The 12,326-nt window shown below is 41.5% G+C and overlaps 1 protein-coding gene across 1 annotated transcript in view; it reads left to right on the forward strand.

Moving 5' to 3' along the window:
• ITGA9 (integrin subunit alpha 9) overlaps nucleotides 1–12,326 on the forward strand; it is a 230,863-nt gene that overhangs the window by 30,441 nt on the left and 188,096 nt on the right. The window contains exons 7-11 of the mRNA XM_026100784.2: nucleotides 1,080–1,165; nucleotides 3,361–3,429; nucleotides 6,515–6,652; nucleotides 9,229–9,334; nucleotides 10,792–10,886. Coding sequence (XP_025956569.2) covers nucleotides 1,080–1,165; nucleotides 3,361–3,429; nucleotides 6,515–6,652; nucleotides 9,229–9,334; nucleotides 10,792–10,886 — 494 coding nt within the window. The remainder of the gene's footprint in view (nucleotides 1–1,079; nucleotides 1,166–3,360; nucleotides 3,430–6,514; nucleotides 6,653–9,228; nucleotides 9,335–10,791; nucleotides 10,887–12,326) is intronic.

Consider the following 12,326-nt stretch of genomic DNA (forward strand, 5'->3'; position numbering starts at 1 on the left):
GTCTGAAATTATCTTTGATGTTAAGACAGTAGGTTTTACTTCTAAAATCAGGTAACATCACAAATGTAATTAATTTAAAGGCTTCCTAATCCCTAATGCCTAGGACTGTTGAGACCGAGAAGATATTTCAAACACAGAGCAGTTTGATATTGTTTGACTGAAGATTCAGTGACCTGTTCTTCCTACCCCCCTGCCCTTAACCTTTAGTCTTTTTTTTTAAAAAAAAGAACACTTAGAAGGTGCTGTTTGGAGATGGTTAAATGAGAAGTGTATATATACATTTAAGGACATATATAGGTTTTACTACTGATAGACCTGAATTATAGTGTTTATCATGTGGACAAGAGACCCATAATTCAAAATGGAAGAGCAAGTTAAATATAAGACAGCCTTAGAAGGAAAGTACTCTCTTCTTCTTTAGTTATTATACATCATTTTAACGTAACAAATAAGACCACATCTTTGATCTTCTTTCTTTCTTTGATCTGTCCTCCCATTTTTCTTCTTGCCTAAACAAAAATCTTCTTAAGACATTAACTTCTCTGACCTCTGTGTCTACTGCCGCCTGCTTCCCCCAAGTGAAAAGGCACTCAATTTTCCAAGCCTTTTTGGGCAGTGATTTTAACTGAAGGTGAACTCTTTCTATCACACTCTGTGATACTTCTCTGCAATGATGTGGTCTCTTTATTCTGTTTGTGTATGCATGTGAGTACATGTTTTTATTTTATTGCTTCCCTTTCCTTTTTACATCTGGATTCGTGGTTAGCTAACTGTTCCCCATATCTGTTTTGCCTCTACCTGCTCCTTGCCAAACTCCACTCACACCTTTACTCTTTTGGCTTTTGGAATAGTGCTGCAGAGCTTGCTGTGACTTCCTGGGCTGATGTGCTCAAGCTGAATGTTGGCGTGTCCTGGACAAAACAGTTGTGTAATGTTAATTCTTCACAGCCTGAGAGGAACTGTGAAACCTGATGAGTACAATCCAGATGGCTGACCTGTTCCTCAGGCTCTTTCCTTTTGTGACATTTATTTATTTATTTTTCTCTCTCCCCTCCCATCCCACCCCATCTCCTGCTCAGGATATGCAGTGACAGCAGGTCATTTCTCTCAGCCGACTACCACAGACGTTGTAGGAGGAGCTCCCCAGGATGGAGGCATCGGAAAGGTGTGGCTTTTTGTTGAACAATAACATGGTCAGATGCAACTGGGGAAAAAAATACTGATTCAGTTCCCACAAGCTTGAGAAACCAAGAGATTTTTGCCTACAGAGTAATTCTGGAGCACTGTGCAGGGGAGAGGTGAGGTAGTTTGATGAAGTCATCAAATTTCTCCACCTGTCCCTTCTGGTGCCTCACCTTCCTCCTCCCTCCCTCCCTCTCTCTCCCACCCAATCTTTAAAATAGTTATTTTAGAAAGACACTGATGTTTCTTTAATGCTACTTCTGCTTAGGATTTTTAACACATTATTGTAAGCCTCACTTAAGCCTTGCCTGGAAATGAGAAAACTTGGGAAAGAGAGTTTGTCTTCTGCTTGTTTTCTTTATATATTTTGCAATGCTTTACATATGGACTGTTTCATTTTTTCCCGTACAGTAGCATCTGAAATAGCATGAAATGCCATTTACTAGTTGATTTGGTATCTCTTTTAAAAATTCATAATATGTTGATGTTTCTTGCTATGGAGAAGACAAGTGCAAGGGGAAGACCTAGTTTCCTCCTCCCAGGTGCTCTGTTGTGGCTGCTGCAATGCACCATGCTTCCAGCTTGCTTCCTCTGTGCTACAGATTTAAGTTCTGTCTAACGAGGGGAATAAAACAGCTGCTAAAACAAGAGAGCCATGAGAAAGCAGCTGGCTCTGCAAGTGAAAGGCTGTTGTTCTACCTGCTGAAGTTGCTCCTGTTCTCCCTCCGTGACAGATGTGGGCAGCAGGAACTAATGACGAAGGGGGCTGTGAGGGATGTTGGGGGACAGGACGTGACGCTGAGCAATCCTGCTGTGCTTTCCACACTCATTAATAAGCTAATCCTGACTACTACCCTGGTAGAAAATAATTAACGCTATCACACCCACTTTATTGAGAGGAAATTCAAGACACTTAACATGACTGAGTGATTTTTCCAAAGTCATCAGGAATGTCATTAGTGAAGCTGGATTCAGAGTCCTGAGACCTGGCAATGCACATCCACTGCTGAACGTGCTGCTGCAAAACTGGGAGCCCTTTATATCTAGAGCAATTGTCCGCTGTTAAATATATGCTGTGCTCTCGGATAAAGATTGTTTTGAACTCTCTGCATCACCACCTATTAATAACTCACCACATACCCAACTGCATCTGCATCAAGTGCTTGGCTCTGCCGCTTGGCCTTGGAAGTAGGGGATCCTCAGTCCCGCCGACTGCGGGAAGGAGCCTGGGATTTCGCACGCCTGGTGAGCCAGTGTTTCCGCAGAAGCGAGTCCCCTTTAACAAGCCACGTGTTTTTAGGTTTTGGATACAAGATCTGTTACTGAAATTCTATCGATATTTTTATCCCTGCGAGTTCCTGGTTAAACAGTTTCTCCTATGGAAACAAGCAACAAGTGGACTGCGTTTGGATAGTTCACTGCTTTACAACTTGCTTCCTGTCACCGTTTATGTCCATACTGGGGAATGTACAGTCCTTAGGATAAGTGTCTCTTTGCTTTTGTTTAGCTTAAGAAATCTTTTGGATTTCATCCAAACTTTCAAACTTTCCCACCGCTTTAATGACAAAGCTAGCTACTCTTGAATTTACCCACTGTGACTCATTTGCCATCTTGTATCAATCAGCCTTATATGAATCTTGTAAACTGTAGTAAAGGAAAGAGAAGCCATCTGCAAGTGAACCTCTGGCTCAAAACTGCAGCTTATGAATGAGTAACTGCAAACAATAGTGAAGTTAATTTATGTGGCAAGCAGCCCAGAGGTAAAGATCAGTCACATTTGGGGTGAGCTTTCATATAATTACATTGGGAGGTCCTAATCCTCTATAAAGAGAACCCTTTTTATGCTGATACAACTGGCGGGAGTGAAATTAGCAGTGCTGCTGTTTCTCATTCTAATTTACAGATTGTTTCAGACAGAAACAGCCCAAATACCTTTACTGGCCTCCTAGTAAAGGTCAGAGCAGAAATTCCTAAAGCATCCTGATGTTTGCCGTGCAGCGTGTGCGGGCTGCCTCTTCGAGATGGGAAGGTTGGCCAAGGGCACTGGGGCAGGGTTATGCCTGTTACGCCAGTGATCACGATGCAGATGTACCCAGAAAGCACTGATGCTGCGGCATTAGTGTTTTCTAGTTAGTATTGATAAGTACTGGTTAACTTTTTTCTTTTTTCACTTTTCAGGTGTATATTTTTAGAACGGACAGGAGGTCGGGCTCTTTAATAAAGATTTTTCAGGCTTCAGGAAAAAAGGTGAGCTTTTTTAGCACATGTGTTTTCATTCTGGGGGGAGGAGAGGCAGGGAAATAGTGGCAGGGTCATCTCAGAGCATCAGTTTTAGTCCACTGCTTCGTGACTTGTCAAACTAATTCTGTTTCTCCTCATCCTCCCAGAAGGTTTAAACCTATTGTACAGACCAGCTGTAGCTGGCTGGTTACACAGACCTCCACTCCGTTTTTCTCTGCTCTGGAGTGATGGTAGAGTTAAGCTGTTTAGTTGAGGAGCAGCTTCATTGTCTTTAGAGGAAATGATTTTTCCCTCGTCATGAATCGGTCCTGCATGTTGCTTTTAGGATTGGTGCCTTAGAGATGAAGGAGAAAAAAAAAGACAAAATTTAGTGCATTCTGGTGAATTCCAGCTCTCCTGTGGGGAGTTGTGTTTGAGTGGGAAATGGCCTGTGTTCTTCACTGAGGATTTCCCCCTGTCCCTGGAAAACAAAATGGACAGTAGGTCTAGCTGTAGATAATAACAAAAGATGACTTACTTGGGAATAGCACTCTGAGGAAAAGATAGCCCTTTCCTGGCACAGAAGGCTGAGGAGAAATTGTCTGTATTCTCCTGGAGCGAGAGGAAATCCAGAAGAGAGAGGTCGCTGGTGGGGTCTGGCTCTAGCAAGAGCTGGCACCCTCACAAGGATCTAAAGCGTTTGCCTGTACCGTCAGGTTGGGACTGTTATAGCCCCCCCTGCCCCCAAGAAAAAAAAAAAGAGTTGCACTCTTCAAATACTCTTGAGAAACTGGGGTAGATGAAAGTTGCAAGGACACATAGCTGGATGCTGTGACTTGTGTTTTTGGGTCTCTCCACAACTTATCTTGCTCTGCACTAGCAGAATCGCAGACCTTTTGAAAGGAAAAGACCTCCCAGCTCATCCAGGGCATCTCCTCTGTTTGATTGCTTCCTGTTCATTTTTTCCCCACTGACTTTTAAATGACACTGAGGTTGTGCTCTGGGAGAACTATTCCTCAACCTAATAAACAGAACTATCAGGAAGTTTCCAGGTTTTAACCAAAAACTTTCCTTTTTAAATTTAATTGCATTATTCTTATTTCTAACTTAAGTAATTAAGTGTTTACATCCTTTGTGTGCTTCTAGACTGTCATGTCCTTCTTCCCCAGTAGTGTCTGTCTTCTACAGATTCTGTAAAATTCAAACTAGAATTTATTTTGAGAGAAGCCCATCCTCAATCACCCTTTCTCTTTTTTCATGGTTGAAGTATGACCAGACGTGCTCAGCAATGAGCATTGCTTGGAGATGAGCTCTCACAAAACCCCATGTGAAAGTTCATTGCTGTGACATTCTTGTTATACAGACATTAAAAGCAGCAGTTTCTTCCCTCTCTTTTTCTTGAGAGGGACTGAACAAGGAAATCAAATGCAGAAAAAAAATGCAGTGCCACATTCCAGATGTTAAGTGCACAAACTTCAGGTTCTCACAGTACCATGAACTCATCCACACTGTAGATGTATGATGTTGCAGTTAGGTAAATAATAGCCCTTTCCTGAAAACTGCCTGAATTCATAGTGAGATGTTTTTATGAACTTTCACTCCTTACCCATGAGAATTTTATTTTAAAACACTAGTGGATTAAAAAAAACAAACAAATAAAAAATTCCCAAGGGGACTTAAGCTACAAAATAACTAGAATCAAATGGTATTTGAGGTTTGACCTTAAACTCACACAAACACAAAAATCTGAATTATAAATTGAAACTCTATCCTTAACTTACCCCACTATATATATATTTAGCAGCTTTTAAATCTTACAGACAGTGAAGAACGGAGATGCTGCTGCCCATCTCCTAGCAGTCCCCATAGCCCTGGCTCATGCATCCTGACTTATCAAATGGGTAATGCTGTGTGACAGAGATCAGAAATGAGGAATGTAAAAATATGCACCAAATGTGTGATTCATTCTTTTTAACATAATTATTTTTGTAACCTCAGTACTTTTCGTGCTATCTAAACAGCTCTCAAACTCAAATATGAAGGGGTATCTCTTTAATTTTTCTTTAGCATTTACTTTTAATTTGAGACTACGGTTAATAACCACTCTCAAAAGGAGGTGGGTGAAGAATTATGCCTTTTTTCTTTTAGAGTATGCGTTGTGGCACCTTAACAGAAGTGGATGAAATAAGGATGGAATATCATTCTTGTTTTTGGTTTCTTTTTCGTCGTTAAATGGGTTTTTAATTTTTTAATGTGGATACCAGTTAGGAGATGGTTAATATTTAATATTAACCAGTATCAGAAAACACTTAATTACTTAATGAAATTAATTTTATTAACTTGTTAAATTTAAACTTTTTTTTTATCAAACAGTAATAACTAAAGATTGGATGTGGCTTAGCCTTTTCTGTATCAACTAAAGAATTTCTGTTGAAAGTCATCTTTTGTGCCAACTCATCTGACCATATGTGAGAGGAAGTCAGGGAAAGGCTAAGGTCAGCCCATGAGTAATACTTTTGTTTGAAGGTTACAGAGAGATATCTATATCTATATATGACAGAGAGAGACACACAGAGAGAAAATATTCCACAGATGAGGGATGATTTTTAGATACCTCTTTTCTGGGAATATCTTTAAAAAAAAAAAAAAAAAAAAAAAAAAAAAAAAAGGGCGGGGGGGCAGGGTATCCATGAATGTCTGAGCTACCTGACTTCAGGTCTTTTTTGGAAGTCCTCCACTGGGCATGAATAATCATTAGGCAGGGCTGAGAGTCTTGATTTGGGAAACTCACTTCACCCCTTCCTGGTTTGAAGCATTTGATAAGTGAAAGCTAGTCTAAGGAAGCTCTTTAAATGTCTCACTTCAGTGTGTCCCAGGCTGTAAGTGTTATTCTCCATATAAAACGTCCAAGCTAATGCGCTGTTACAGTAAAGTGTTTAATTCTTGCCAGAAATATCCCCTAGGATTTCTCTGTAGAGCTGCTTTTGAGCGATAAAGTGGCAAGTCATCGTTTGAAATTGCAAAAAAAAAGAAAGAGAGAGAGCGCCTGAATGATTTCCTCCTGTGTGTGGGCAGATACTGAACGCTTTGTTGTGACTCGGCTTGGTTGCAGATGGGCTCTTACTTTGGCTCCTCCTTATGTGCAGTTGATCTGAACTCGGATGGACTTTCAGACCTGCTGGTCGGAGCACCTATGTTTTCTGAGCTCAGGGACGAGGGTCAAGTCACAGTCTATATCAACAGAGGCAACGTGAGTATGTACAGGAGATGAATTTGGAAAGGATGAGGACGTGGGTCCGGGTGGACTAATGCTCATGTCACCCCAGTGCTGCTGTCGAAACTTTGTCTCAAGTAGTGGTGTTCTGGGTGTCTCTAGCAAAGCATGAAGTCACGGAAAACTTGTCTGCTATCATGTTTTCCCAGACACCAGCCCACATTCATCACAGAGCTGCGAATCTTTCAAGGTCTGGGAAAGTTTCTGGTTTTGTGTTGAAACTTGGCGGTATTTGTGGGTTTATGTGGTTTGGATGCCAAAACCTAGTAGAAGTCAGTGGCTTTGACTGAATTTTGCTTTGTGTTTTGAGTGGTCATTGGAAACTACAGGTCAGAAAAAAGCTGTGGGGATTTGGGACCTCTTGTGAAGAGAAACCAAAGGTTAAATTTGTGCTATCTTTACTTTATGCCTTATATGAAAGCCTTTGATTCTTACCAGCCGAAACTGTTGCATTTCACGTGACCCAACAGCTGTCTTGGAAAAGTCTGAACTTTCTTGCATCAGCAAAACATCATCATTATTATGGTGTATTTATAGGAAAACAATGATTGTTTTCTTTAATATTTGGATCCAAAACCTGCTGTATCAATGGGATTGTTTTTACAGACTCAAATGAAATTGTTTTGTCTCATCAGTGTTTTGAGAACTTTTATGTAGGGGGTTTATTTTTGCATTGACCCAGAAGTCCTATAGGTAGCATTTGAGAGACTTCAAAATGGCTTTTGCTGTAATTTTATTTGCAATTATCAGTACTCCTTTAAATGAGTCTTATCTTTTTAGCTAGATCCACAGGTTATCCAACATTTTATATATTTGCAGTGCTGCTGTTAGGCCATCAAAATGGGGTCCAGAATGCCAGAGAGTTAATAACCCACAATGCCTGCTTACAGTGTGAATGTACCTGAATTATTTCTTTGTTTTTTGCTGTGTAAAACAGTCAAGAAGCTAATAGGAATTTCTTTTACTCCTGCAATAAGAGTTACTTGCAGGAACACTGGCAGGATTATGGCCTTTCTTTTGGACACAGTTCTTTAAACCACAATTTCATTCTGCAGGCACTAGTACTTGAGAAGTTGTTGCAGTGGATCAGAGAAAAATGCATTATAATACAAGCATGCATCATGATGCTTGGTTTAATGTGCTTACATTTTCCCCTTTCCTATGAAGACTGCAAAGAAATGAGTTGCACATCCAGGCCTGCCTGATTCCTCTCAGTTGTGTTTCAATTTCATTATGTGGGATTTTCTTGAAGTCAGCAACTCCCCACAGCCAAGAAAAAGATTTTATTACATGTTTTAGAGGGCAGTTTACCCTCATTCACAAAGGAAGCAAAAACAAAACAAAACAACCCTTGAGGTGGGTACAAATTTGGGTTGCGTAACTAAGTTTTGTTTTCTTGTGGAAATGTTGCTTCCCCCTTGAGGGAAGACTGCAAGAAACTAAAGCTTATGTATCTGACCAGAAAGTGGGTGGCAAGAAATACCAAATCCATATAAGGCTTCTCATGGCATATAAGTACAAAGCTACTTGTATTTTGAACTTTTCCCTGTCTCTTTATTTCATTAAATCTCTCTCCATATTCTTCATTTCAGAAAACTTTTTTGGGGGGTTTGCTTTAATCTTTCTGTCCATTGCTTAAAAAGTTTCAAATGGCCCAAATGTTCTCCGCTTAGGGGGAAAATTCTCCTAAGTTCACTGGGGTTTAGCAGAATAAGCCTTTACTCAGGGTTTCAGTCATCAGATGTAGTCTGCCAAGCAAGCCCTGGGCTGTTGCATTTAGAGATCTGGAAACCTTCATGAGCTCACCAAGTCCTGTGACTATAAGGCGCATCATTTGATCATTTGTGCTTGCTTGCTTGTTTGTTTTTAACCCAAAACTAAAAGACAAGAGTTTTCTTTTTAAAAATAAAAAAAAGTATCAGCCTAAACTTAATCCCACCAACCCTTAAAAAAGGCTGCTCAGTTAGAGCTGAGCACTATTGAATGTCATGTGTTAGTAATGCTGAGGAATAGGCATAGGCATCACTAAGGGATTTTTAGAAGAGAACGAGTAAATTCTTGTTTCTGTGGATTCTTGTGCCTTTCTTTCATTTTTAGTACTAAATTCCAATAAGTGGCTATCTACTAAAATTATCACTCTCGGGCAGTTTGTCTGCTTACCTGTTCACCTAGACTTGGGAGCCTTCAGATCCTGGGCTTGCCGACCTCACCTCTTGCGGAGATTTCTGTTTAGCCTGGCTGCTTGCATTGGAAATGCCGTTTATGGCTGTTAAGTGTGCCCCGAGAGACCCAGTCAGGCTAGTTCAGACTGCTGTTGGAGTCGATTATATTGGTTTTTTATTTTTAACCCTTTTGATTTACAATACACAAGTAATTTATGTTCGCTGGGACTTCAGTGGTAGGGCAAAAGTCAGGCTGCAGCTCTGCCCCAGGTGTTTCCTGAAGTATATATGTATGTTTGTGAGTGTGTGTGTGCATTCCCATGAAGAGGCCTGATGTATTTTAGGGCTCACTGTGTTTTTTCTGAGCCTGTTTTATTTCCTGTTTGCTAGGGAGTCCTGGAAGAGCAGCTGGTTCTGAATGGTGACAGTGCCTACAACGCACACTTTGGGGAGAGCATGGCCTCCCTTGGTGATATTGATGATGACGGGTTCCCAGGTTGGTGCATTTTCCGTGTGGTGCGTTTCTCTAACAAGCTTGGGCTTAAAGCAGAACGTGGTGGCACCGCCGGTCTCCTTCGCGCTGGCAGCTCTGGGACACTGATGGATGGTGCCATGTGGCATCGTTCCTCGGGACCTGGCCAACAGCTGAGCTTTGGCCAAGGAGAACCATGCTTATGTGTGGTTTGTCTGCTAGAGCCTTTTGTAGCTGATTGTACGTTTATGTTGATGTGCATTTAATTGGCTTCATACAAGTTACACCTGACTTTCTCATTAATTCTGGTTTGCTTCCTTGTTTTGTTACATTTTCTTCTCTTTTTGTATGATTCATGAAAAGCTTTAAATTTACACTACCCAAATGGAACAGAAATGTATATCTAGCCTTTTCTTCTTTCCTGTTTCCATATGTCTTCAGTCCTTTCCAGCTTTATTGGCACAATTATGCTGCTTATCATAAATTAAGAAGTAGCCTCTTACTACTTGTGTTGTATGCTCTATTAATAATCTGTCTCTTTTGCTTTATTATACCCTTACTCCTTTCACGGGCCATTTGGTTTGAGGCCCCATGCTGTGATAACAATAGACGAGAGGGAAGTGTTGACACTGGCACCTTTTTGCCCTGATTTCTGGCAGCGCAGATTACGGACTTTGGAATGAGGGCTGATTTACTTTGTGTGTGCCTGGATTCATTTCTTCCAAGACACTCAGGGTGCAGTTTCACATTATACCTAATCCAATCTCACTGCAGGTTGCCATCACAAGTCATGGGCAAGTTCTTCCTCTGAGGTGGTACATGCATGCTGGTTGTTTCTTGGGGGTCAGATCTGGTGATGAAGAGGCTGCAGAGTGAATTGGACCAGTCCGTGGGTGTGAAGCCACCAGGAAGAATTTACTTTTAGCAGCTGTGTAATCACTAGATCCAACCAGGGGAGGAGAATGGGAGATGGGATCATTCTTTCTGCAGTGGTTTGCAGTTAGATTGGATCAAACATGATTTGAACCTGTATCCTCAGGAGCCCTTTTGGAACCCTGGGTTTTCAAGCACACTTATCATTGTGCTACAGTAAATCTGTTTTGCCAATGGTGTCTTGACTCACAAAGCTGATGTTCCCTGGGATGAGGATTTTGATATGAAAGGATTTTAAATAGTCCTTTTGAGCATAACTGTTGGTTAATGAACACACATTTTCATAACAAAAACACATGTGTCTGATTAGGTGCATACACACAGCTGTATGCATGTACAAATTCAGATACATTGGCGTATTAATTTATTTTAGCATGAGCTCTTCATTAAGTCAAACAAGTTTTTTCTAGCCAGGCTGACTTGAGCAGTGTGCTATTCATCATCATCATGGTGAGCTGTCTTCCTATGGATAGCTGGCATGTAAAATTGGGAAAAAGTGGAGTAGTGGAATGGATTGTGAAATGTTTGTAATCTCTACTGTTTTACAGATGTTGCCATTGGGGCACCTAAGGAGGACAACTACATAGGAGCAGTATATATTTATCATGGAGATGCCAATGGTATTGTCCCTCAGTACTCTATGGTATGTGATGCTGTGTTCTGTGATACACCTGTGTGAAATCACTCACCTGGGGCCTGCAGAAATAAACCAAACTGAGGGGTAAAACACAGAAATGGAATTTTTTTGAACCTTTTCTTCCACTGTAAGTGGCATTTTCCAAAGTGAATCCCTTTACAGGTAGCCTCGTGCAATTCAAAGACCACATCCTTTTCTCAGTCCTGGTTTGCAGACGGCTTCTCCCAAAGCTTGCCCATATCCACACCGGGAGGTCAAATTATGTTAGTTAGGAGATTTTTTTTCCATCTTTTGTTATAATTTACAGCTTTGGCTTCCTCCTTGGTGCAAATGGAGTCTTGGGACTTGAATGCCAGCTCTTAGAGACAGTAGTGCTGTGGAGGAGGAAGGAAAACTGGTGGAGGGTACAAATTGCGGAAAGACCAGCGGATAGTTAGGAGGTGGCTCTTTATTCCCACAGGAGCAGGGATAGTGAGGAGGAAGAGGCACTAGGTTTCTCTTCTGTTCCCTGCAGAAGCTTCTTTACCCAGCTTGTTGGCCCTCTCCTTCCAATATGATAATATATCACGTTGCAGTGTTGGGCTACCATTTCCTGACCATTATTGTAAAATAAAAACTAGGCTGGGATATGCTACAGATTCTTGTGCAGAGCCCTGGGTATGACACAGTGCAATTTAGCCACAGCAGCCAGGCAGCAGAGAAGACAAATTCATGCTGGTGCTGCCCAGCGTGTGTCCCCTAGTCGCTGTCTTGCACGTTTCTTTTTTTTCAGAGCCTGATTCCTCCCTCCCTCCATGTGTTTGAAGTTTGAACTGTTTTGTTTTGCTGCTGGGTGGGATCCTTTGCAGTAAATCAGTTTAAGCAGAATTAAAGAGTTTAGTGGTTATATTGGAGACTCTTGTAACAGACCACAGAAGATTAGTCCTTCCTTTTACCATGTCTATGTCATGCAGTACTTTTTAGAAAAGGTAGTTAAATGCCTCTTCTGCTTCTGAAATGCACTGATTAGTGGTATGTGGAGGACTTTGCCCTGTTCTTGCTGAGAGCCCCTGGTCAGGAGGGTTTTCTCTGGCTTTGTAAAACCTTGGCGATTTCCATCTCCTGCTGAAAACAGTCAGATTTTTTTTCTTTCCATTTCATGGGGGAATTTACCATTTTAGAAAGAGGCCAGATTAGCAGCATGGCAAATGAAAGGTCCCTCTTGCTATGTCTACCTCCCCTTGGAGCGAGGCCAGCAGACACAGTGCATGGGACCTGCAGGACAGAGCGCAGCTCGAGAGGGTGGCAGCATACCCTGGTCATTCAGTCTTGACATCATTCCCATCCTTACCTTGTGTCCTGAAGCAGCTAAGGGCAGCACCACTTGTGTGCAGTGCTCTGATGCCATTTCCCAGTATCTGCTGCAGGGCACTGAACGCGCGACCAATTCATTTCCCACATACAACA

This window comes from Dromaius novaehollandiae, chromosome 2 (assembly GCF_036370855.1).
Source record: "Dromaius novaehollandiae isolate bDroNov1 chromosome 2, bDroNov1.hap1, whole genome shotgun sequence".
In the NCBI taxonomy this organism is placed as follows: domain Eukaryota; kingdom Metazoa; phylum Chordata; class Aves; order Casuariiformes; family Dromaiidae; genus Dromaius; species Dromaius novaehollandiae.